This window comes from Pristiophorus japonicus, chromosome 7 (assembly GCF_044704955.1).
Source record: "Pristiophorus japonicus isolate sPriJap1 chromosome 7, sPriJap1.hap1, whole genome shotgun sequence".
NCBI classification, from domain to species: Eukaryota; Metazoa; Chordata; class Chondrichthyes; family Pristiophoridae; genus Pristiophorus; species Pristiophorus japonicus.
Window position 1 is genome coordinate 4,683,228 of NC_091983.1, and position 27,006 is coordinate 4,710,233.

The 27,006-nt window shown below is 46.4% G+C and overlaps 1 protein-coding gene across 18 annotated transcripts in view; it reads right to left on the minus strand.

Moving 5' to 3' along the window:
* LOC139267034 (mucin-22-like) overlaps window positions 1-27,006 on the minus strand; it is a 120,809-nt gene that overhangs the window by 21,213 nt on the left and 72,590 nt on the right. For 10 of the 18 annotated variants that reach the window (XM_070884699.1, XM_070884711.1, XM_070884703.1 and 7 more), the window contains 11 exons: window positions 24,327-24,422; window positions 22,916-23,011; window positions 22,053-22,148; window positions 20,310-20,393; window positions 19,577-19,672; window positions 14,598-14,693; window positions 13,712-13,807; window positions 12,965-13,048; window positions 12,228-12,323; window positions 7,116-7,211; window positions 6,506-6,589 (listed from right to left, as the gene is read on the minus strand). In XM_070884699.1, the coding sequence (XP_070740800.1) occupies window positions 6,506-6,589; window positions 7,116-7,211; window positions 12,228-12,323; window positions 12,965-13,048; window positions 13,712-13,807; window positions 14,598-14,693; window positions 19,577-19,672; window positions 20,310-20,393; window positions 22,053-22,148; window positions 22,916-23,011; window positions 24,327-24,422 (1,020 nt within the window). The remainder of the gene's footprint in view (window positions 1-6,505; window positions 6,590-7,115; window positions 7,212-12,227; window positions 12,324-12,964; window positions 13,049-13,711; window positions 13,808-14,597; window positions 14,694-19,576; window positions 19,673-20,309; window positions 20,394-22,052; window positions 22,149-22,915; window positions 23,012-24,326; window positions 24,423-27,006) is intronic. The other 8 variants (XM_070884712.1, XM_070884710.1, XM_070884698.1 and 5 more) reach the window with 6 other exon arrangements.

Consider the following 27,006-nt stretch of genomic DNA (forward strand, 5'->3'; position numbering starts at 1 on the left):
CCAGGCATGATGGGAAATCAGGTCGTCAAGCTGTGAACTGTTGAACGTTCAATGACCAAGCAATAACCCTGTGAGCCCCACTGTAGGAATGCCTGGGATGCGGGAAGACAGAGATAAGAAGGAAACCATCTCCTGTGAACAAGGTCATAAACCAATTAATTCCCTAGGAAGAAAGATAAGAGGGAAACCATCTCCTGTAAACAAGGTTATAAACCAATTATTTCTCCCAGATGAAAGAACTAGGGAGAGAACCTATAAAATCATCGATCAGCCCAAGCTGACAATAACCGAACATATGGTTCCCTGGATACTAGGGGAATTCTATTGGGTTAAAAGAACCTATGTGTAATCTATAATCGTTGTGATTGGCTTGTGTCCAGCCGTGATGGGCTGTGTAACTGTAGTAAACTGTTTTGTAACTGTTGTGAAACATATAAAAGTGCATGTAACCCTTTGTTCTGTGGAGAGAAACCTGGATATGGTCCTGAGTTTTCCTCCCCGCTGAGCGTAATAAAGGCCGGCAGGCGTTGGAACCGACTCTGAGTGTTGAGTGATTCTTCTGAGAAAACACTAACGCTAACAATGGTGTAGTCGGCAGGATTTCCCGGAGTCGCTGGACGCCCTTGGAAAAAACCCGGGTGAGTATAAAAAAAAAACGATTTTTAAGTATAAAGGGTGCGGAAGGTGGAAGCTGGTTGATCGACACGAGGAGACGGTCTAATATCTCAAACGCCTAGCCTGAGCCTGAATTAAGAGGACTTTTGTCCCACGTGACGGCCAGGAACCAAGTAGGCGTAGGGAACACACTTAGACCGTGGGATCGTGATACCGAGAGACATCTTCCGGACCCAGTAGTGTAATTTGAAATACCCCGGGGTAGAACCAAGCGGTGTACAGCGGCTAACGGAATCCAAACCTGTGAACAGGGTCGGACCAACAGGCTGAGCGGTGGTAGGTAGTCGTTAAGGATACGTAGAGCACTGCGGGAATTGCTTGAACGCGTTTTTAAGAATTGTATAAGTTTGTGTAACAGCAGAACTTGTGACCTGACAGTAGCCAAGAGACAGTTTACTACAAGTCGCGCTAGAAAGAAAGCGGACCGCTGAGAGTAGATTCCTAACGATACCAGTCCTACCCAGGAATGGCCATGAAAACAAGTAAACTCGAGTTGGGACCAGAAGGGTCGCTTACCCGCCACCTGGCGTAAAAACAAAAGAAGCTAATTGAAAAAATGATTAAAGCAGGGTGGAATCCTCAGGAATTAGTTATGTGAGGAATTATTTAGATAAAACTACGAATTCCCTGAAAGGTCATGGATCCAAAAATAGAGCCGGCCAAAACAAGAAGAGAGACTGTTGTAAATGTCTGATCGTTGAGTGAGAAGTGTCTGTGTGATTTTTGACTGCAGAATGAATTTTTTTATGTTTTCATGTTCCGAAAGCCTGGTTGGAAGAGGAATGCAAGTGTCTGTTTATTTTAGAATCAGAGTGAAAGTCTTTTTTTAAACCCTTTGTAATGTTGTCCTGTATGTGGGAAGTTTTAAGACATTTAAGTTAGAAACGCAGGTGTGGATTTATTCAGATGATAAGTTACGGAGCTAGGAAAATAAACAAATAAAGAATAGGTTTGTTGAGCAAAATATTTATTTGACATGCTCACTTACTTGCCGAAAGAAAACATGCAATGATTGATTGGGTTGAAAGACATAAATTTAGTCTCGGAATGAGATAAAGAATGCTTTAAAAAAAAGAGCTTCTAAAAAAAAAAGTTTTAAATAAAGATTGAAATTACAAAGTTTGAATTGGGATTTTGAGATATTCAGAGAAGGCACAGGAAATACTGAGGTGGATTTAAAAAAAAAAGAAAAAGATTAAATTAAATCTGATCAGGTCAAACTCTTGGGCAAGTGGCGAGCTATCTGCGAAGGTGTAAAAGGAATTTTTGGAAAATGTTAAAAACAGCAAGCTTTAGTAACGACTTTGAAACTGGAGCATTTTGAGATAACGAAAGGCAGCCCTCAAACTCTCAAAGCTGGACTCCATTCCAGTTATGGAGAAAAAGAAAAAGATAAAGACGCCACTTTGAAAGTAAACAAATGATTTTAAATTAATAACTTTATGGAGTTACGAACCCTCCATGTAAAATACAAAACCTAATTTGAAGAAAGAAAAAAAAGATGTAACGGACTAAATGGAAAAAGACATAACTTACTAAATACTAGTTGATGTTTGCTGTGAAAAAGATATTGGTTTAATTAGAAGAGAAAAAAAAATTGGAAGAAGTAAAAAACACTCTACATGGATTCGAATTTTCAATTATGAAAAAGTTTCAGTGCAGTTTGAAAAGATTTCCAAAATGGACAGTGTTTATCAAAAATGTCCCGAACAGTCTAAACAAGCAGGAGGGTTTTGAAGATAACGAGGAGAAAGAGAGAAATAAAAAAAAACAGAATTGAATTTCAGTAAACAAAATTGCTATTGTATGTGTGGTCTTGTTTTAAAACAATTTAAAAAAAAAATTATTTGGCAAGTACTTGAATTAGAAGTTAAGAAAACATTGGAGTTTACTCTAATGATTTATGCTGTTTTTAACGGATTCCTAATTTCGAAGCCAGTTTTGAAGGCACAAAGACTTTTTTTTCAGATGATTACGTGAAGTCACGTAATGACATCAGGTCTTCTTACAAACCTGGAAAGGAGTTAACCCTTTCCATTGACAGCCGTTTTATACTGAACATTATTAATTTGGATTTCTTAATAGGAAAAAAAAGACTCACCTAACAGAGGAAACAAAAATAAAAACAGAACTAGCTTATGTAATAATACTTGCCTGATACAATAAAGAAATAGATATTCAATAAAACAAATTGAAGAGTTAAAAGCTAAGATAAACAGGCTGGAAGAGATAACGGGACTAGACGGATAGTGCAGTGCGCAGCCATAGCACCGTCACCTCTGGCAATAGAGCCAATGTACCCCACGGTGGGTAGGTGTAGTCCACAAACCCAACCTAACGGTAAAGCAGACAGCGATGTTTGGAGGAATATCTTTGGCCTTGGTCATAGGAGTTTGGGTAATATTTAAGTGGGTAAAGACATGGGCGCACGCCCTACAGATTCAGCTCGAAATGGTTCGATTATAACCTTGTGTTTCTGATTTTTCAGGGTGACAGGGACACTCGTAGAGCAAAAAACTTAACCCCTGGTGACGACCAGGCCGTCTGTTTAAAATTACAGATAATACTTACCGGAATGGGAATACGAAAGGCGCTACTCGTAATATGGATAGCCCTGCGACAGGCACGTACCCTGGGCAACACCGACGGACAGCAGAGCACGCTGGAAATAAACAACTACATGAACTATGGAGTCTTGTTTAATTTAACAGACGGAATGTGCATCCCAGCAGCCAAGGACTGGAGCAAGGACAGGACTTATTTTAATGCATGGTTACAAGTGAATCCTAATAAGAATCCTAATAAGAATAAGAGTATGTGTACAGTGCTCCACGGGTATAAGGAGCAGATGCATTAAACGAAGGGATGTCAAAGGGCCTGATGAATGTACTTTCGGCATAATTTGCGCGCCTCCGGGACAATCCCAACAATCAGTCATCCGCAAGAAGGGAATGGGGCTGTGTGGGTATTACGAGGAGGCGGGGGCGGCTGCAATATCATTGTATGTATGTTTCTCACCCCCTCCGACACCACGCCCCATAAGAATCACTACATTGCCCGAGGAACTGCCTTGTCCCATAACTACGAAGGGACCAGAGAATGGGATTGTAATGTACAGCGAGGGGGAACTGTTGTATGATAATGTTAGACATGAAATTGTGCCTGTTCTGATCAATATTTCAGGCATCCAGATGCCGGAATACTGTACAGAACAGTCAAGGAAGATGTACAATGTATTAAGTAAAGTTGTAATGCAGCAGGCTGCCGATGCAATGGGTGCCAGTAGGTTCCGGGGACAGGGGTTAGCCTCCAGGATGAAGAGGGAAATAGTTAATGATGTTGCTACCGTTTTCAATACAGGGACCTCTGTAGTGAACTCGATAGACATACAAGGATTAAATGAGAGGGTGGAACAGCTTAGAGGGGTGATGAAGGGGTTATTGGAGAGGGTGGAGCAAAACCAGGAAGACCAAGCCAACCTAGGAAAGGAGGGTGCCAAAATCCATCTGGATGGCATCTCAGTCCTGGAAGCTCACGCCAGAACCATCAATCATCTCATTTGATAGAGAACAGGAAGATTTAGCTCAGTTGGCTAACCAAAGGGGGACACTGGATAATTGTACTCTGAAGGGACTGACCAGAGTATACCCAGCAATTCCAGATTGCCAGATGGGTAGGAATACCGGGATAGGGACAGTCCTGATGATCCCTATAGTCACGCCGGACTCAGGGCCGTTCCCCCTATACCAACGAGAGAATATCGGAATAATACGGGAAAATGTCTCCATACGCTACTACCTGACCACCACCTCTGCCGTTCGTCGAAACAACATACTTACCGGGATTTCCCTAGCAGATTGCAAGCAAAAGGGGGAAATCACAGTATGTCCTCACCCGGTGGGCAGAGGGGAGCGAGACGAGTGCGGGTTTAACCGAACCGACGGGTGTGTACTAGAAATAGTGCCCGCACACATGCACTTCGCGAGGGCAGGCTACGGAGGGAGGGGAAGATACTGCGTCTCTACTACTGAGCGTTCATACCGGTATAATGACCTGCAGTGCCCTATACCGCAGCCAAACTTTTGCTTTACACCACTACGACCTGTCGCGATCGGGCAAGCGCATATCACCCAGGTTAGGCGCCGGAAGTCCGAAGTTATTGAGGTAACCGATCAGCTCCATGATCATTTGCAGGCTTATGATGAACCAGATCAGGTCCTTATCCCACATCAAACCGACGTATTACGAGAGTTGAGGCTCAGAGTGGGTCAATCTGTAAAACTATATCACCAACTGCAAACTAAAATCAAAGTACTGGAAGAAGATACCGAGGTAGACTTACAAAGTCAGAGTTGGTGGAGAAAGGTCTGGGACTGGGGAATAAATGTGAACATCCACCCATGGATTCGAATAATTTCACATATACTGGTCGGGATACAATTGATCTTAGCAATAACATGGGGCGTAATGGCCTGCCAGGCATGCAGACACCACGCACAACGAAGACGGACAAATCACCGTTCCCCGGATACTAAACAAGCCTGTTTTGTAAGGGGGCAGGAGGATTTGGCCTTTGTCAATTCGATTTAAGCAACCGGGACTCCTGAAACCGCGTGACTGGCCAGCACGTTGAGGCAGGGAGTACCGGGCCGTGCACAAAATCTAATAAAGGTCGAACGGTCGGTTAAAAGGGGACTAGGACTAGTCCCTTTACCGAAAGGGGGAGTTGTTGTAGGAGGTAGGCACCTTTAGAATATACCAGAATACTAGGCATTAGGCACCTGCTAGATATATCAAAACTCACATAAGCTTAAAATGGATACACACATAAAATGGCTGCCCAGGCATGATGGGAAATCAGGTAGTCAAGCTGTGAACTGTTGAACGTTCAATGACCAAGCAATAACCCTGTGAGGCCCACTGTAGGAATACCTGGGATGCGGGAAGACAGAGATAAGAAGGAAACCATCTCCTGTGAACAAGGTCATAAACCAATTAATTCCCTAGGAAGAAAGATAAGAGGGAAACCATCTCCTGTAAACAAGGTTATAAACCAATTATTTCTCCCAGATGAAAGAACTAGGGAGAGAACCTATAAAGTCATCGATCAGCCCAAGCTGACAATAACCGAACATATGGTTCCCTGGATACTAGGGGAATTCTATTGGGTTAAAAGAACCTATATGTAATCTATAATCGTTGTGATTGGCTTGTGTCCAGCCGTGATGGGCTGTGTAGCTGTAGTAAACTGTTTTGTAACTGTTGTGAAACATATAAAAGTGCATGTAACCCTTTGTTCTGTGGAGAGAAACCTGGATACGGTCCTGAGTGTTTCCTCCCCGCTGAGCGTAATAAAAGCTGCATCAGCATTGGAAACGATTCTGAGTGTTGAGTGATTCTTCTGAGAAAACACGAGCGCTAACAGCTTAAACCAGTTCAAAATTTGCCTCAGTCACTACATCCCACTTCCCTCAGAAACTGCAGCACATTCCAGTCAGGCACCAGAACTCATTCCACTCAGACACTACATCACATTCACCTCGGTCACTTCATCCCCGATGCCTCACGCTCTCCCTCGGACTATTTAGCCCACTACGCTCAGATTCCTAATCCCACTGCCCACAATATCAACATCCCACTCCCCGAAGTCTCTTCATCCCACTCACATCGGAAACTTCATCTCACTCCCCTCTGTCGCCCCATTCAAATCCCGTTAAACTCCTGGTCCCATACTCCTCAGTAAGAGACTGGATGTATCTCTGGAACTAAGGATTTCTGCAGTTACATTGTTTGAACAGTCTGTGTAGAATAGACTCCATAATTCAGATACCTGAGGTTGCAGTTCCCACTGGGATAGTGGATGAATGCTTAGTGGATTGTTCCTCATGCCCCTGAGTTGAGTACGTATTTGTCTCTGTAGTAAAGGAAGAGAGTTATGGTAGCTTGAAGAGTGGAAAACAACAGGACAGGTCTTCAGGTTAGTACTGGAGCATGGATAATGAAGGCACTGCTCTTTATGTAACCCATAATTTTGCAATCCCATTCCCCTCAGACACTATATCTCCCTTCCCTCAGACACTCCTGCACATTACAGTCAGTCACCACAACTCATTCCACTCAGCAACTATATCCCACTCACCTCAGTCTCCTCAACCTGCACCTATCGGTCTCCTCATCCAAACTCCCTCAGACACATCGTCCCACTGTACGTAGTCTCCTCATCCCAATTCCCTCTGGCACATCATCCCACTCCCCTCAGTCTCCTCATCCCAATTCCCTCTGGCACATCATCCCACTCCCCTCAGTCTCCTCATCCCAATTCCCTCAGACTCATCACCCCAATCAATGTAGTAACAGATTGATGAATCTCCAGGACTGAGGATTTCAGAAGTTACTTTGGGAGAACAATCTCTGTAGAAATGACGGCACAAGGCAAATACCTGAGGCTACAGACCCCGCTGGGGTAGTGTACGAATGGCTGGTGGATTCCGGGGAAGATTGTTCCTCAGGCCCCTGAGTTGGGTATGTAACTGGTTCTGTAATAAAGGAAGAGTGTCATGGTAGAGTGCAGAGTGGAGAACAGCAGAACATATCATCAGGTTCGTATTAGAGGCCGGCTAATATCAGGCACTGCTCTTTATATAATCCAGAACCTTCCAATCCCATTCCCCTCAGTCACTACAACTATTTTATTTGGTTCATAAAACAAGTGCTCCCTTATTAAAGGGGGCACTAAAACGACAAAGAAACAATTTAACTTTTTACTGTAAACTTAAACCAATTCAAAATTTGCCTCAGTCACTACATCCCACTTCCCTCAGAAACTGCAGCACATTCCAGTCAGGCACCAGAACTCATTCCACTCAGACACTACATCACATTCACCTCGGTCACTTCATCCCCGATGCCTCACGCTCTCCCTCGGACTATTTAGCCCACTACGCTCAGATTCCTAATCCCACTGCCCACAATATCAACATCCCACTCCCCGAAGTCTCTTCATCCCACTCACATCGGAAACTTCATCTCACTCCCCTCTGTCGCCCCATTCGAATCCCTTTAAACTCCTGGTCCCATACTCCACAGTAAGAGACTGGATGTATCTCTGGAACTAAGGATTTCTGCAGTTACATTGTTTGAACAGTCTGTGTAGAATAGACTCCATAATTCAGATACCTGAGGTTGCAGTTCCCGCTGGGATAGTGGATGAATGCTTAGTGGATTGTTCCTCATGCCCCTGAGTTAGAAACATAGAAACATATAAAATAGGTGCAGGAGTAGGCCATTCGGCCCTTCTAGGCTGCACCGCCATTCAATGAGTTCATGGCTGAACATGCAACTTCAGTACCCCCTTCCTGCTTTCTCACCATACCCCTTGATTCCCCCTAGTAGTAAGGACTTCATCTAACTCCTTTTTGAATATATTTAATGAATTGGCCTCAACAACTTTCTGTGGTAGAGAATTCCACAGGTTCACCGCTCTCTGGGTGAAGAAGTTCCTCCTCATCTCAGTCCTAAATGGCTTACCCCTTATCCTTAGACTGTGTCCCCTGGTTCTGGACTTCCCCAACATTGGGAACATTCTTCCTGCATCTAACCTGTCTAACCCAGTCAGAATTTTAAACGTTTCTATGAGGTCCCCTCTCATTCTTCTGAACTCCAGTGAATACAAGCCCAGTTGATCCAATCTTTCTTGATAGGTCAGTCCCGCCACCCCGGGAATCAGTCTGGTGAACCTTCGCTGCACTCCCTCAATAGCAAGAATGTCTTTCCTCAGGTTAGGAGACCAAAACTGTACACAATACTCCAGGTGTGGTCTCACCAAGGCTCTGTACAACTGTAGCAACACCTCCCTGCCCCTGTACTCAAATCCCCTCGCTATGAAGGCCAACATGCCATTTGCTTTCTTAACCGCCTGCTGTACCTGCATGCCAACCTTCAATGACTGGTGCACCATGACACCCAGATCTCTTTGCACCTCCCCTTTTCCTAATCTGTCACCATTCAGATAATAGTCTGTCTCTCTGTTTTTACCACCAAAGTGGATAACCTCACATTTATCCACATTATACTTCATCTGCCATGCATTTGCCCACTCACCTAACCTATCCAAGTCGCTCTGCAGCCTCATAGCATCCTCCTCGCAGCTCACACTGCCACCCAACTTAGTGTCATCCGCAAATTTGGAGATACTACATTTAATCCCCTCGTCTAAATAATTAATGTACAGTGTAAACAGCTGGGGCCCCAGCACAGAACCTTGCGGTACCCCACTAGTCACTGCCTGCCATTCTGAAAAGTCCCCATTTACTCCTACTCTTTGCTTCCTGTCTGACAACCAGTTCTCAATCCATGTCAGCACACTATCCCCAATCCCATGTGCTTTAACTTTGCACATTAATCTCTTGTGTGGGACCTTGTCGAAAGCCTTCTGAAAGTCCAAATATACCACATCAACTGGTTCTCCCTTGTCCACTCTACTGAAACATCCTCAAAAAATTCCAGAAGATTTGTCAAGCATGATTTCCCTTTCACAAATCCATGCTGACATGGACCTATCATATCACCTCTTTCCAAATGCACTGCTATGACATCCTTAATAATTGATTCCATCATTTTACCCACTACCGATGTCAGGCTGACCGGTCTATAATTCCCTGTTTTCTCTCTCCCTCCTTTTTTAAAAAGTGGGGTTACATTGGCTACCCTCCACTCCATAGGAACTGATCCAGAGTCAATGGAATGTTGGAAAATGACTGTCAATGCATCCGCTATTTCCAAGGCCATCTCCTTAAGTACTCTGGGATGCAGTCCATCAGGCCCTGGGGATTTATCGGCCTTCAATCCCATCAATTTTCCCAACACAATTTCCCGACTAATAAGGATTTCCCTCAGTTCCTCCTCCTTACTCGACCCTCCGACCCTTTTTATATCCGGAAGGTTGTTTGTGTCCTCCTCAGTTAATACCGACCAAAGTACTTGTTCAATTGGTCCACCATTTCTTTGTTCCCCGTTATGACTTCCCCTGATTCTGACTGCAGGGGACCTACGTTTGTCTTTACTAACCTTTTTCTCTTTACATATCTATAGAAACGTTTGCAATCCGCCTTAATGTTCCCTGCAAGCTTCTTCTCGTACTTTATTTTACCTGCCCTAATCAAACCCTTTGTCCTCCTCTGCTGAGTTCTAAATTTCTCCCAGTCCCCGGGTTCGCTGCTATTTCTGGCCAATTTGTATGCCACTTCCTTGACTTTAATACTATCCGTGATTTCCCTTGATAGCCACGGTTGAGCCACCTTCCCTTTTTTATTTTTACGCCAGACAGGAATGTACAATTGTTGTAGTTCATCCATGCGGTCTCCAAATGTCTGTCATTGCCCATCCACAGTCAACCCCTTAAGTATCATTCGCCAATCTATTCTAGCCAATTCACGCCTCATACCTTCAAAGTTACCCTTCTTTAAGTTCTGGACCACGGTCTCTGAATTAACTGTTTCATTCTCCATCCTAATGCAGAATTCCACCATATTATGGTCACTCTTCCCCAAGGGGCCTCGCACAAAGAGATTACTAATTAATCCTCTCATTACACAACACCCAGTCTAAGATGGCCTCCCCCCAAGTTGGTTCCTCGACATATTGGTCTAAAAAACCATCCCTTATGCACTCCAGGAAATCCTCCTCTACCGTATTGCTTCCAGTTTGGTTAACCCAATCTATGTGCATATTAAAGTCATCCATTATAACTGCTGCACCTTTATTGCACGCACCCCTAATTTCATGTTTGATGCCCTCCCCAACATCACTACTACTGTTTGGAGGTCTGTACACAACTCCCACTAACGTTTTTTGCCCTTTGACATTCTGCAGCTCTACCCATATAGATTCCACATCATCCAAGCTAATGTCCTTCCGAACTATTGCCTTAATTTCCTCCTTAACCAGCAATGCTACCCCACCTCCTTTTCCTTTTATTCTATCTTTCCTGAATGTTGAATACCCCTGGATGTTGAGTTCCCAGCCCTGATCATCCTGGAGCCACGTCTCCGTAATCCCAATCACATCATATTTGTTAACATCTATTTGCAGTTAATTCATCCACCTTATTGCGGATACTCCTTGCATTAAGACACAAAGCCTTCAGGCTTGTTTTATTAAACACCCTTTGTCCTTTTAGAATTTTGCTGTACAGTGGCCCTTTTTGTTCTGTGCCTTGGGTTTCTCTGCCCTCCACTTTTCCTCATCTCCTTTCTGTCTTTTGCTTTTGCCTCCTTTTTGTTTCCCTCTGTCTCCCTGCATTGGTTCCCATCCCCCTGCCATATTAGTTTAAATCCTCCCCAACAGCACTAGCAAACACTCCCCCTAGGACATTGGTTCCGGTCCTGCCCAGGTGCAGACCGTCCGGTTTGTACTGGTCCCACCTCCCCCAGAACCGGTTCCAATGCCCCAGGAATTTGAATCCCTCCCTGCTGCACCACTGCTCAAGCCACGTATTCATCTGCGCTATCCTGCGATTCCTACTCTGACTAGCACGTGGCACTGGTAGCAATCCCGAGATTACTACTTTTGAGGTCCTACTTTTTAATTTAGCTCCTAGCTCCTTAAATTCGTTTCGTAGGACCTCATCCCTTTTTTTACCTATGTCGTTGGTACCAATGTGCACCACGACAACTGGCTGATCTCCCTCCCTTTTTAGAATGTCCTGCACCCGCTCCGAGACATCCTTGACCCTTGCACCAGGGAGGCAACATACCATCCTGGAGTCTCGGTTGCGGCCGCAGAAACGCGTATCTATTCCCTTTACAATTGAATCCCCTATCACTATTGCTCTCCCACTCTTTTTTCTGCCCTCCTGTGCAACAGAGCCAGCCACGGTGCCATGAACTTGGCTGCTGCTGCCCTGCCCTGATGAGTCATCCCCCTCAACAGTACTCAAAGTGTGTATCTGTTTTGCAGGTTGAGTACGTATTTGTCTCTGTAGTAAAGGAAGAGAGTTTATGGTAGCTTGTAGAGCAGAAAACAACAGGACAGGTCTTCAGGTTAGTACTGGAGCATGGATAATGAACGCACTGCAATTTATATAACCCAGAATCTTACAATCCTATTGTCCCCTCAGACACTGCAGCCCCCTTCCCTCAGACACTCCTGCACATTACAGTCAGTCACCACAACTCATTCCACTCAGCAACTATATGCCACTCACCTCTCAGTCTCCTCATGCCACTCACCTCAGTCGCCTCATGCCACTCACCTCAGTCGCCTCATGCCACTCACCTCAGTCGCCTCATGCCACTCACCTCAGTCGCCTCATGCCACTCACCTCAGTCTCCTCATCCCACTCACCTCAGTCTCCTCAAACTGCCCCCATCGGTCTCCTCATCCAAACTCCCTCAGACACATCATCCCACTCCCCTCAGTCTCCTCATCCCAATTCCCTCAGACTCATCACCCCAATCAATGTAGTAACAGATTGATGAATCTCCAGGACTGAGGATTTCAGAAGTTACTTTGGGAGAACAATCTCTGTAGAAATGACGGCACAAGGCAAATACCTGAGGCTACAGACCCCGCTGGGGTAGTGTACGAATGGCTGGTGGATTCCGGGGAAGATTGTTCCTCAGGCCCCTGAGTTGGGTATGTAACTGGTTCTGTAATAAAGGAAGAGTGTCATGGTAGAGTGCAGAGTGGAGAACAGCAGAACATATCATCAGGTTCGTATTAGAGGCCGGCTAATATCAGGCACTGCTCTTTATATAATCCAGAACCTTCCAATCCCATTCCCCTCAGTCACTACAACTATTTTATTTGGTTCATAAAACAAGTGCTCCCTTATTAAAGGGGGCACTAAAACCGACAAAGAAACAATTTAACTTTTTACTGTAAACTTAAACCAATTCAAAGTTTGCCTCAGTCACTACATCCCACTTCCCTCAGAAACTGCAGCACATTCCAGTCAGGCACCAGAACTCATTCCACTCAGACACTACATCACATTCACCTCGGTCACTTCATCCCCGATGCCTCACGCTCTCCCTCGGACTATTTAGCCCACTACGCTCAGATTCCTAATCCCACTGCCCACAATATCAACATCCCACTCCCCTAAGTCTCTTCATCCCACTCACATCGGAAACTTCATCTCACTCCCCTCTGTCGCCCCATTCGAATCCCTTTAAACTCCTGATCCCATACTCCTCAGTAAGAGACTGGATGTATCTCTGGAACTAAGGATTTCTGCAGTTACATTGTTTGAAGCGTCTGTGTAGAATAGACTCCATAATTCAGATACCTGAGGTTGCAGTTCCCGCTGGGATAGTGGATGAATGCTTAGTGGAATGTTCCTCATGCCCCCGAGTTGAGTACGTATTTGTCTCTGTAGTAAAGGAAGAGAGTTATGGTAGCTTGAAGAGTGGAAAACAACAGGACAGGTCTTCAGGTTAGTACTGGAGCATGGATAATGAAGGCACTGCACTTTATATAACCCAGAATCTTACAATCACATTCCCCTCAGACACTGCATCCCCCTTCCTCAGACACTGCTGCACATTACAGTCAGTCACCACAACTCATTCCACTCAGCAACTACATCCCACTCCACTCAGTCTCCTCATCCCACACCTCTCAGTCTCCTCATCCCACACCTCTCAGTCTCCTCATCCCACACCTCTCAGTCTCCTCATCCCACACCTCTCAGTCTCCTCATCCCACACCTCTCAGTCTCCTCATCCCACCGTACTCCATCTCATCAATCCATTCCCAGCAGTCTACTCTTCCCACTCACCTCAGTCTCCTTAACCTGCACCCATCGGTCTCCTCATCCAATCTCCCTCAGACACATCATCCCACTCCACTTAGTCTCCTCATCCCAATTCCCTCTGGCACATCATCCCACTCCCCTCAGTCTCCTCATACCAATTCCCTCGGACTCATCATCCCAATCAACGTCGTAAGAGATTGATGAATCTCCAGGTCTGAGGATTTCAGCAGCTGCACTGGGTGAACAATGTGTGTGGAATGGTCTCCACAAGGCAGATACCTGCAGCTGCTGATCCCGCTGGGATAGTGGGTGAATGGTTATCATATTCAGGAGTCAATTGTTCATCAGGTCCTTGAGTTGGGTATGTATTTGTCTCTGTAGTAAAGGAAGAGAGTTATGGTAGATTGAAGAGTGGAGAACAACAGAACAGGTCACCATGTCAGTACCAGAGCCTGGATAATATCAGGCACTGCTCTTTATAGAACCCAGAATCCTCCAATCCCATTCCCCTCGGTCACTACATCCCCCTTCCCTCACACACTGCTGCACATTCCAGTCAGACACCACAAATCATTCCACTGAACCGCTACATCTCATTCACCTCTATCATTTATTCCCAGATGCCTCACACACTCCCTCAGTCTCTTGAGCCCACTACAATCAGATTCCTCATCCCACTCCCCTCTGTCTCCTCATTCCAGAGCCCCACAGTCTCCTCATCCCACCCCCTCAGTGTACACCTCCAAGTCCCCTTTACTCCTCATCCCACTAACCGCATTTTACATATTCCATGCACCTCAGTCTCCTCAGCCACAGCCCTCAGTCACCTCATCCCACTCACCTCAGTCTCCTCAACCTGCACCCATCGGTCTCCTCATCCCACTCACCTCAGTCTCCTCATCCCACTCACCTCAGTCTCCTCAACCTGCACCCATCGGTCTCCTCATCCAAACTCCCTCAGACACATCATCCCACTGTACGTAGTCTCGTCATCCCAATTCCCTCTGGCACATCATCCCACTCCCCTCAGTCTCCTCATCCCAATTCCCTCAGACTCATCACCCCAATCAATGTAGTAACAGATTGATGAATCTCCAGGACTGAGGATTTCAGCAGTTGCACTGGGAGAACAATCTCTGTAGAAATGACGGCACAAGGCAAATACCTGAGGCTACAGACCCCGCTGGGGTAGTGTACGAATGGCTGGTGGATTCCGGGGAAGATTGTTCCTCAGGCCCCTGAGTTGGGTATGTAACTGGTTCTGTAATAAAGGAAGAGTGTCATGGTAGAGTGCAGAGTGGAGAACAGCAGAACATATCATCAGGTTCGTATTAGAGGCCGGCTAATATCAGGCACTGCTCTTTATATAATCCAGAACCTTCCAATCCCATTCCCCTCAGTCACCACAACTGACTTCCCCAACATTGGGAACCGACAAAGAAACAATTTAACTTTTTACTGTAAACTTAAACCAATTCAAAATTTGCCTCAGTCACTACATCCCACTTCCCTCAGAAACTGCAGCACATTTCAGTCAGGCACCAGAACTCATTCCACTCAGACACTACATCACATTCACCTCGGTCACTTCATCCCCGATGCCTCACGCTCTCCCTCGGACTATTTAGCCCACTACGCTCAGATTCCTAATCCCACTGCCCACAATATCAACATCCCACTCCCTTAAGTCTCTTCATCCCACTCACATCGGAAACTTCATCTCACTCCCCTCAGTCGCCCCATTCGAATCCCTTTAAACTCCTGATCCCATACTCCTCAGTAAGAGACTGGATGTATCTCTGGAACTAAGGATTTCTGCAGTTACATTGTTTGAACAGTCTGTGTAGAATAGACTCCATAATTCAGATACCTGAGGTTGCAGTTCCCACTGGGATAGTGGATGAATGCTTAGTGGATTGTTCCTCATGCCCCTGAGTTAGAAACATAGAAAATAGGTGCAGGAGTAGGCCATTCGGCCCTTCTAGCCTGCACCACCATTCAATGAGTTCATGGCTGAACATGCAACTTCAGAAATCCATTTCTGCTTTCTCACCATACCCCTTGATTCCCCCTAGTAGCAAGGACTTCATCGAACTCCTTTTTGAATATATTTAGTGAATTGGCCTCAACAACTTTCTGTGGTAGAGAATTCCACAGGTTCACCGCTCTCTGGGTGAAGAAATTCCTCCTCATCTCGATCCTAAATGGCTTACCCCTTATCCTTAGACTGTGTCCCCTGGTTCTGGACTTCCCCAACATTGGGAACATTCTTCCTGCATCTAACCTGTCTAAACCCGTCAGAATTTTAAACGTTTCTATGAGGTCCCCTCTCATTCTTCTGAACTCCAGTGAATACAAGCCCAGTTGATCCAGTCTTTCTTGAAAGGTCAGTCCCGCCACCCCGGGAATCAGTCTGGTGAACATTCGCTGCACTCCCTCTATAGCAAGAATGTCCTTCCTCAGGTTAGGAGACCAAAACTGGACACAATACTCCAGCTGTGGCCTCACCAAGGCCCTGTACAACTGTAGCAACACCTCCCTGCCCCTGTACTCAAATCCCCTCGCTATGAAGGCCAACATGCCATTTGCTTTCTTAACCGCCTGCTGTACCTGCATGCCAACCTTCAATGACTGATGTACCATGACACCCAGGTCTCTTTGCACCTCCCCTTTTCCTAATCTGTCACCATTCAGATAATAGTCTGTCTCTCTGTTTTTACCACCAAAGTGGATAACCTCACAGTTATCCACATTACACTTCATCTGCCATGCATTTGCCCACTCACCTAACCTATCCAAGTCGCTCTGCAGCCTCATAGTGTCATCCGCAAATTTGGAGACACTACATTTAATCCCCTCGTCTAAATCATTAATGTACAGTGTAAACAGCTGGGGCCCCAGCACAGAACCTTGCGGTACCCCACTAGTCACTGCCTGCCATTCTGAAAAGTCCCCATTTACTGCTACTCTTTGCTTCCTGTCTGACAACCAGTTCTCAATCCACGTCAGCACACTACCCCCAATCCCATGTGCTTTAACTTTGCACATTAATCTCTTGTGTGGGACCTTGTCGAAAGCCTTCTGAAAGTCCAAATATACCACATCAACTGGTTCTCCCTTGTCCACTCTACTGGAAACATCCTCAAAAAATTCCAGAAGATTTGTCAAGCATGATTTCCCTTTCACAAATCCACGCTGACTTGGACCTATCATATCACCTCTTTCCAAATGCACTGCTATGACATCCTTAGTAATTGATTCCATCATTTTACCCACTACCGATGTCAGGCTGACAGGTCGATAATCTTCTGTTTTCTCTCTCCCTCCTTTTTTAAAAAGTGGGGTTACATTGGCTACCCTCCACTCCATAGGAACTGATCCAGAGTCAATGGAATGTTGGAAAATGACTGTCAATGCATCCACTATTTCTAAGGCCACCTTCTTAAGTACTCTGGGATGCAGTCCATCAGGCCCTGGGGATTTATCGGCCTTCAATCCCATCAATTTTCCCAACACAATTTCCCGACTAATAAGGATTTCCCTCAGTTCCTCCTCCTTACTAGACCCTCCGACCCCTTTTATATCCGGAAGGTTGTTTGTGTCCTCCTCAGTTAATACCGAACCAAAGTACTTGTTCAATTGGTCCGCCATTTCTTTGTTCCCCGTTATGACTTCCCCTGATTCTGACTGCAGGGGACCTACGTTTGTCTTTACTAACCTTTTTCTCTTTACATATCTATAGAAACTTTTGCAGTCCGTCTTAATGTTCCCTGCAAGCTTCTTCTCGTACTCCACTTTCCCTGCCCTAATCAAACCCTTTGTCCTCCTCTGCTGAGTTCTAAATTTCTCCCAGTCCCCGGGTTCGCTGCTATTTCTGGCCAATTTGTATGCCACTTCCTTGGCTTTAATATTATCCCTGATTTCCCTTGATAGCCACGGTTGAGCCACCTTCCCTTTTTTAATTTTACGTCAGACAGGAATGTACAATTGTTGTAGTTCATCCATGCGGTCTCTAAATGTCTGCCATTGCCCATTCACTGTCAACCCCTTAAGTATCATTCGCCAATCTATCCTAGCCAATTCACGCCTCATACCTTCAAAGTTACCCTTCTTTAAGTTCTGGACCACGGTCTCTGAATTAACTGTTTCATTCTTCATCCTAATGCAGAATTCCACCATATTATGGTCACTCTTCCCCAAGGGGCCTCGCACAACGAGATTGCTAATTAATCCTCTCTCATTACACAACACCCAGTCTAAGATGGCCTCCCCCCTAGTTGGTTCCTTGACATATTGGTCTAAAAAACCATCCCTTATGCACTCCAGGAAATCCTCCTCCACCGTATTGCTTCCAGTTTGGTTAACCCAATCTATGTGCATATTAAAGTCACCCATTATAACTGCTGCACCTTTATTGCACGCACCCCTAATTTCATGTTTGATGCCCTCCCCAACATCACTACTACTGTTTGGAGGTCTGTACACAACTCCCACTAACGTTTTTTGCCCTTTGACATTCTGCAGCTCTACCCATATAGATTCCACATCATCCAAGCTAATGTCCTTCCGAACTATTGCCTTAATTTGCTCCTTAACCAGCAATGCTACCCCACCTCATTTTTCTTTTATTCTATCTTTCCTGAATGTTGAATACCCCTGGATGTTGAGTTCCCAGCCCTGATCATCCTGGAGCCACGTCTCCGTAATCCCAATCACATCATATTTGTTAACATCTATTTGCACAGTTAATTCATCCACCTTATTGTGGATACTCCTTGCATTAAGACACAAAGCCTTCAGGCTTGTTTTATTAAAAACACCCTTTGTCCTTTTAGAATTTTGCTGTACAGTGGCCCTTTTTGTTCTTTGCCTTGAGTTTCTCTGCCCTCCACTTTTCCTCATCTCCTTTCTGTCTTTTGCTTTTGCCTCCTTTTTATTTCCCTCTGTCTCCCTGCATTGGTTCCCATCCCCCTGCCATATTAGTTTAACTCCTCCCCAACAGCATTAGCAAACACTCCCCCTAGGACATTGGTTCCGGTCCTGCCCAGGTGCAAACAGTCCGGTTTGTACTGGTCCCACCTCCCCCAGAACCGGTTCCAATGCCCCAGGAATTTGAATCCCTCCCTGCTGCACCACTGCTCAAGCCACGTATTCATCTGCGCTATCCTGCGATTCCTACTCTGACTAGCACGTGGCACTGGTAGCAATCCCGAGATTACTACATTTGAGGTCCTACTTTTTAATTTAGCTCCTAGCTCCTTAAATTCGTTTCGTAGGACCTCATCCCTTTTTTTACCTATGTCGTTGGTACCAATGTGCACCACGACAACTGGCTGATCTCCCTCCCTTTTTAGAATGTCCTGCACCCGCTCCGAGACATCCTTGACCCTTGCACCAGGGAGGCAACATACCATCCTGGATTCTCGGTTGCGGCCGCAGAAACGCCTATCTATTCCCTTTACAATTGAATCCCCCATCACTATCGCTCTCCCACTCTTTTTTCTGCCCTCCTGTGCAACAGAGCTAGCCAGGGTGCCATGAACTTGGCTGCTGCTGCCCTCCCCTGATGAGTCAACCCCCTCAACAGTACCCAAAGCAGTGTATCTGTTTTGCAGGTTGAGTACGTATTTGTCTCTGTAGTAAAGAAAGAGAGTTTATGGTAGCTTGTAGAGCGGAAAACAACAGGACAGGTCTTCAGGTTAGTACTGGAGCATGGATAATGAACGCACTGCAATTTAGATAACCCAGAATCTTCCAATCCTATTTTCCCCTCAGAAACTGCAGCCCCCTTCCCTCAGACACTGCTGCACATTACAGTCAGTCACCACAACTCATTCCACTCAGCAACTATACCCTACTCACCTCAGTCTCCTCATCCCACTCACCTCTCAGTCTCCTCGTCCCACTCACCTCTCAGTCTCCTCGTCCCACTCACCTCAGTCTCCTCAACCTGCCCCCATCGGACTCCTCATCCAAACTCCCTCAGACACATCATCCCACTCCCCTCAGTCTCCTCATCCCAATTCCCTCAGACTCATCACCCCAATCAATGTAGTAACAGATTGATGAATCTCCAGGACTGAGGATTTCAGAAGTTACTTTGGGTGAACAATCTCTGTAGAAATGACGGCACAAGGCAAATACCTGAGGCTACAGACCCCGCTGGGGTAGTGTACGAATGGCTGGTGGATTCCGGGGAAGATTGTTCCTCAGGCCCCTGAGTTGGGTATGTAACTGGTTCTGTAATAAAGGAAGAGTGTCATGGTAGAGTACAGAGTGGAGAACAACAGAACATATCATCAGGTTCATATTAGAGGCCGGCTAATATCAGGCACTGCTCTTTATATAATCCAGAACCTTCCAATCCCATTCCCCTCAGTCACTACAACTATTTTATTTGGAATCATAAAACAAGTGCTCCCTTATTAAAGGGGGCAGTAAAACGACAAACAATTTAACTTTTTACTGTAAACTTAAACCAATTCAAAATTTGCCTCAGTCACTACATCCCACTTCCCTCAGAAATTGCAGCACATTCCAGTCAGGCACCAGAACTCATTCCACTCAGACACTACATCACATTCACCTCGGTCACTTCATCCCCGATGCCTCACGCTCTCCCTCGGACTATTTAGCCCACTACGCTCAGATTCCTAATCCCACTGCCCACAATATCAACATCCCACTCCCCTAAGTCTCTTCATCCCACTCACATCGGAAACTTCATCTCACTCCCCTCTGTCGCCCCATTCGAATCCCTTTAAACTCCTGATCCCATACTCCTCAGTAAGAGACTGGATGTATCTCTGGAACTAAAGATTTCTGCAGTTACATTGTTTGAACAGTCTGTGTAGAATAGGCTCCATAATTCAGATACCTGAGGTTGCAGTTCCCGCTGGGATAGTGGATGAATGCTTAGTGGATTGTTCCTCATGCCCCCGAGTTGAGTACGTATTTGTCTCTGTAGTAAAGGAAGAGAGTTATGGTAGCTTGAAGAGTGGAAAACAACAGGACAGGTCTTCAGGTTAGTACTGGAGCATGGATAATGAAGGCACTGCACTTTATATAACCCAGAATCTTACAATCACATTCCCCTCAGACACTGCATCCCCCTTCCTCAGACACTGCTGCACATTACAGTCAGTCACCGCTGCACATTACAGTCAGTCACCACAACTCATTCCACTCAGCAACTACATCCCACACCACTCAGCAACTACATCCCACACCTCTCAGTCTCCTCATCCCACACCTCTCAGTCTCCTCATCCCACACCTCTCAGTCTCCTCATCCCACACCTCTCAGTCTCCTCATCCCACACCTCTCAGTCTCCTCATCCCACACCTCTCAGTCTCCTCATCCCACACCTCTCAGTCTCCTCATCCCACACCTCTCAGTCTCCTCATCCCACACCTCTCAGTCTCCTCATCCCACACCTCTCAGTCTCCTCATCCCACACCTCTCAGTCTCCTCATCCCACACCTCTCAGTCTCCTCATCCCACACCTCTCAGTCTCCTCATCCCACACCTCTCAGTCTCCTCATCCCACACCTCTCAGTCTCCTCATCCCACACCTCTCAGTCTCCTCATCCCACACCTCTCAGTCTCCTCATCCCACACCTCTCAGTCTCCTCATCCCACACCTCTCAGTCTCCTCATCCCACACCTCTCAGTCTCCTCATCCCACACCTCTCAGTCTCCTCATCCCACACCTCTCAGTCTCCTCATCCCACACCTCTCAGTCTCCTCATCCCACACCTCTCAGTCTCCTCATCCCACACCTCTCAGTCTCCTCATCCCACACCTCTCAGTCTCCTCATCCCACACCTCTCAGTCTCCTCATCCCACACCTCTCAGTCTCCTCATCCCACACCTCTCAGTCTCCTCATCCCACACCTCTCAGTCTCCTCATCCCACACCTCTCAGTCTCCTCATCCCACACCTCTCAGTCTCCTCATCCCACACCTCTCAGTCTCCTCATCCCACACCTCTCAGTCTCCTCATCCCACACCTCTCAGTCTCCTCATCCCACACCTCTCAGTCTCCTCATCCCACACCTCTCAGTCTCCTCATCCCACACCTCTCAGTCTCCTCATCCCACACCTCTCAGTCTCCTCATCCCACACCTCTCAGTCTCCTCATCCCACACCTCTCAGTCTCCTCATCCCACACCTCTCAGTCTCCTCATCCCACACCTCTCAGTCTCCTCATCCCACACCTCTCAGTCTCCTCATCCCACACCTCTCAGTCTCCTCATCCCACACCTCTCAGTCTCCTCATCCCACACCTCTCAGTCTCCTCATCCCACACCTCTCAGTCTCCTCATCCCACACCTCTCAGTCTCCTCATCCCACACCTCTCAGTCTCCTCATCCCACAACCTGCACCCATCGGTCTCCTCATCCAATCTCCCTCAGACACATCATCCCACTCCACTTAGTCTCCTCATCCCAATTCCCTCTGGCACATCATCCCACTCCCCTCAGTCTCCTCATACCAATTCCCTCGGACTCATCATCCCAATCAACGTAGTAAGAGATTGATGAATCTCCAGGACTGAGGATTTCAGCAGCTGCACTGGGTGAACAATGTGTGTGGAATGGTCTCCACAAGGCAGATACCTGCAGCTGCTGATCCCGCTGGGATAGTGGGTGAATGGTTATCATATTCAGGAGTCAATTGTTCATCAGGTCCTTGAGTTGGGTATGTATTTGTCTCTGTAGTAAAGGAAGAGAGTTATGGTAGATTGAAGAGTGGAGAACAACAGAACAGGTCACCATGTCAGTACCAGAGCCTGGATAATATCAGGCACTGCTCTTTATAGAACCCAGAATCCTCCAATCCCATTCCCCTCGGTCACTCCATCCCCCTTCCCTCACACACTGCTGCACATTCCAGTCAGACACCACAAATCATTCCACTGAACCGCTACATCTCATTCACCTCTATCATTTATTCCCAGATGCCTCACACACTCCCTCAGTCTCTTGAGCCCACTACAATCAGATTCCTCATCCCACTCCCCTCTGTCTCCTCATTCCAGAGCCCCACAGTCTCCTCATCCCACCCCCTCAGTGTACACCTCCAAGTCCCCTTTACTCCTCATCCCACTAACCGCATTTTACATATTCCATGCACCTCAGTCTCCTCAGCCACAGCCCTCAGTCACCTCATCCCACTCACCTCAGTCTCCTCAACCTGCACCCATCGGTCTCCTCATCCCACTCACCTCAGTCTCCTCAACCTGCACCCATCGGTCTCCTCATCCAAACTCCCTCAGCCACATCATCCCACTGCACGTAGACTCCTCATCCCAATTCCCTCTGGCACATCATCCCACTCCCCTCAGTCTCCTCATCCCAATTCCCTCAGACTCATCACCCCAATCAATGTAGTAACAGATTGATGAATCTCCAGGACTGAGGATTTCAGCAGTTGCACTGGGAGAACAATCTCTGTAGAAATGACGGCACAAGGCAAATACCTGAGGCTACAGACCCCGCTGGGGTAGTGTACGAATGGCTGGTGGATTCCGGGGAAGATTGTTCCTCAGGCCCCTGAGTTGGGTATGTAACTGGTTCTGTAATAAAGGAAGAGTGTCATGGTAGAGTGCAGAGTGGAGAACAGCAGAACATATCATCAGGTTCGTATTAGAGGCCGGCTAATATCAGGCACTGCTCTTTATATAATCCAGAACCTTCCAATCCCATTCCCCTCAGTCACTACAACTATTTTATTAGGTTCATAAAACAAGTGCTCCCTTATTAAAGGGGGCACTAAAACCGACAAAGAAACAATTTAACTTTTTACTGTAAACTTAAACCAATTCAAAATTTGCCTCAGTCACTACATCCCACTTCCCTCAGAAACTGCAGCACATTTCAGTCAGGCACCAGAACTCATTCCACTCAGACACTACATCCCACTCCCCTCTGTCTCCTCATCCCAGAGCCCCACAGTCTCATCATCCCACCCCCTCAGTGTACACCTCCAAGTCCCCTTTACTCCTCATCGCACTAACCGCATTTTACATATTCCATGCACCTCAGTCTCCTCCATCACCTCATCTCATTCCCAGCCATCTCCTCATCCCACGCCCCAGTCTCTACTCTTCCCATTCCCTCAGTAAAAGACTGGAAAAATGTCTGGGATGAGGATTTCAGGAGTTATATTTTGTGAGCAGTCTGCCGAGAATGGTCCCCAAAGGCGGATACCTGAGGCTGCAGTTCCCGCCGGGATAGTGGATGAATGGTCAGCGGATACCCGAGTCGATTGTTCCTCGGGCTCCTGACTTGTTGATGTCTCTTTGAATTTAATAAAGGAACTGGGGCATGCCAGAGTTCGGAGTGGAGAATCCCATAACAAGTTATCATGGTGGTACAAGAGCTCCATGAATGTTAGACACTAGTATTTATATAACCCAGAATCTTTCTATCCTATTCATCTTAGTAACTAAATCTCCTCCCCTCAGACACTGCTGCAGATTCCACTCAGGCACCACATCCCATTCCACTCAGGCACCACATCCCATTCCACTCAGGCACCACATCCCATTCCACTCAGACACCACATCCCATTCCACTCAGACACTATATTCCATTCACCACTGTCACTTCAACCCAGAACCCAGACTCACTCCCCCAAACTCTCTGGCCCACTTCCCTCAGATTTGTAACCCCACTGCCCTCAGTCTCCTCATGCCACTCCCTTCATCCTCCGCATTCCACTATGCTCAGTCTCCTCACCCTACTCCATTCAGTCTCCTCCTCCAATGCCCCACAATCTCGTCATCTCACTCCCCTCAGTACGAGACTGGATCAATCTCTGTGACTGAGGAATTCAGAAGTTACTTTGGGAGAACAATCTCTGTAGAAATGACCGCACAAGGCAAATACCTGAGGCTACAGACCCCGCTGGGGTAGTGTACGAATGGCTGGTGGATTCCGGGGAAGATTGTTCCTCAGGGCCCTGAGTTGGGTATGTAACTGGTTCTGTAATAAAGGAAGATTGTCATGGTAGAGTGCAGAGTGGAGAACAGCAGAACATATCATCCGGTTCGTATTAGAGGCCGGGTAATATCAGGCACTGCTCTTTATATAATCCAGAACCTTCCAATCCCATTCCCCTCAGTCACTACAACTATTTTATTTGGAATTATAAAACAAGTGCTCCCTTATTAAAGGGGGCACTAAAACCGACAAAGAAACAATTTAACTTTTTACTGTAAGCTTAAACCAATTCAAAGTTTGCCTCAGTCACTACATCCCACTTCCCTCAGAAACTGCAGCACAGTCCAGTCAGGCACCAGAACTCATTCCACTCAGACACTACATCACATTCACCTCGGTCACTTCATCCCCGATGCCTCACGCTCTCCCTCGGACTATTTAGCCCACTACGCTCAGATTCCTAATCCCACTGCCCACAATATCAACATCCCACTCCCCGAAGTCTCTTCATCCCACTCACATCGGAAACTTCATCTCACTCCCCTCAGTCGCCCCATTCGAATCCCTTTAAACTCCTGGTCCCATACTCCTCAGTAAGAGACTGGATGTATCTCTGGAACTAAGGATTTCTGCAGTTACATTGTTTGAACAGTCTGTGTAGAATAGACTCCATAATTCAGATACCTGAGGTTGCAGTTCCCACTGGGATAGTGGATGAATGCTTAGTGGATTGTTCCTCATGCCCCTGAGTTAGAAACATAGAAAATAGGTGCAGGAGTAGGCCATTCGGCCCTTCTAGCCTGCACCACCATTCAATGAGTTCATGGCTGAACATGCAACTTCAGAAATCCATTTCTGCTTTCTCACCATACCCCTTGATTCCCCCTAGTAGCAAGGACTTCATCGAACTCCTTTTTGAATATATTTAGTGAATTGGCCTCAACAACTTTCTGTGGTAGAGAATTCCACAGGTTCACCGCTCTCTGGGTGAAGAAATTCCTCCTCATCTCGGTCCTAAATGGCTTACCCCTTATCCTTAGACTGTGTCCCCTGATTCTGGACTTCCCCAACATTGGGAACATTCTTCCTGCATCTAACCTGTCTAAACCCGTCAGAATTTTAAACGTTTCTATGAGGTCCCCTCTCATTCTTCTGAACTCCAGTGAATACAAGCCCAGTTGATCCAGTCTTTCTTGAAAGGTCAGTCCCGCCACCCCGGGAATCAGTCTGGTGAACATTCGCTGCACTCCCTCTATAGCAAGAATGTCCTTCCTCAGGTTAGGAGACCAAAACTGGACACAATACTCCAGCTGTGGCCTCACCAAGGCCCTGTACAACTGTAGCAACACCTCCCTGCCCCTGTACTCAAATCCCCTCGCTATGAAGGCCAACATGCCATTTGCTTTCTTAACCGCCTGCTGTACCTGCATGCCAACCTTCAATGACTGATGTACCATGACACCCAGGTCTCTTTGCACCTCCCCTTTTCCTAATCTGTCACCATTCAGATAATAGTCTGTCTCTCTGTTTTTACCACCAAAGTGGATAACCTCACAGTTATCCACATTACACTTCATCTGCCATGCATTTGCCCACTCACCTAACCTATCCAAGTCGCTCTGCAGCCTCATAGTGTCATCCGCAAATTTGGAGACACTACATTTAATCCCCTCGTCTAAATCATTAATGTACAGTGTAAACAGCTGGGGCCCCAGCACAGAACCTTGCGGTACCCCACTAGTCACTGCCTGCCATTCTGAAAAGTCCCCATTTACTGCTACTCTTTGCTTCCTGTCTGACAACCAGTTCTCAATCCACGTCAGCACACTACCCCCAATCCCATGTGCTTTAACTTTGCACATTAATCTCTTGTGTGGGACCTTGTCGAAAGCCTTCTGAAAGTCCAAATATACCACATCAACTGGTTCTCCCTTGTCCACTCTACTGGAAACATCCTCAAAAAATTCCAGAAGATTTGTCAAGCATGATTTCCCTTTCACAAATCCACGCTGACTTGGACCTATCATATCACCTCTTTCCAAATGCACTGCTATGACATCCTTAGTAATTGATTCCATCATTTTACCCACTACCGATGTCAGGCTGACAGGTCGATAATCTTCTGTTTTCTCTCTCCCTCCTTTTTTAAAAAGTGGGGTTACATTGGCTACCCTCCACTCCATAGGAACTGATCCAGAGTCAATGGAATGTTGGAAAATGACTGTCAATGCATCCACTATTTCTAAGGCCACCTTCTTAAGTACTCTGGGATGCAGTCCATCAGGCCCTGGGGATTTATCGGCCTTCAATCCCATCAATTTTCCCAACACAATTTCCCGACTAATAAGGATTTCCCTCAGTTCCTCCTCCTTACTAGACCCTCCGACCCCTTTTATATCCGGAAGGTTGTTTGTGTCCTCCTCAGTTAATACCGAACCAAAGTACTTGTTCAATTGGTCCGCCATTTCTTTGTTCCCCATTATGACTTCCACTGATTCTGACTGCAGGGGACCTACGTTTGTCTTTACTAACCTTTTTCTCTTTACATATCTATAGAAACTTTTGCAGTCCGTCTTAATGTTCCCTGCAAGCTTCTTCTCGTACTCCACTTTCCCTGCCCTAATCA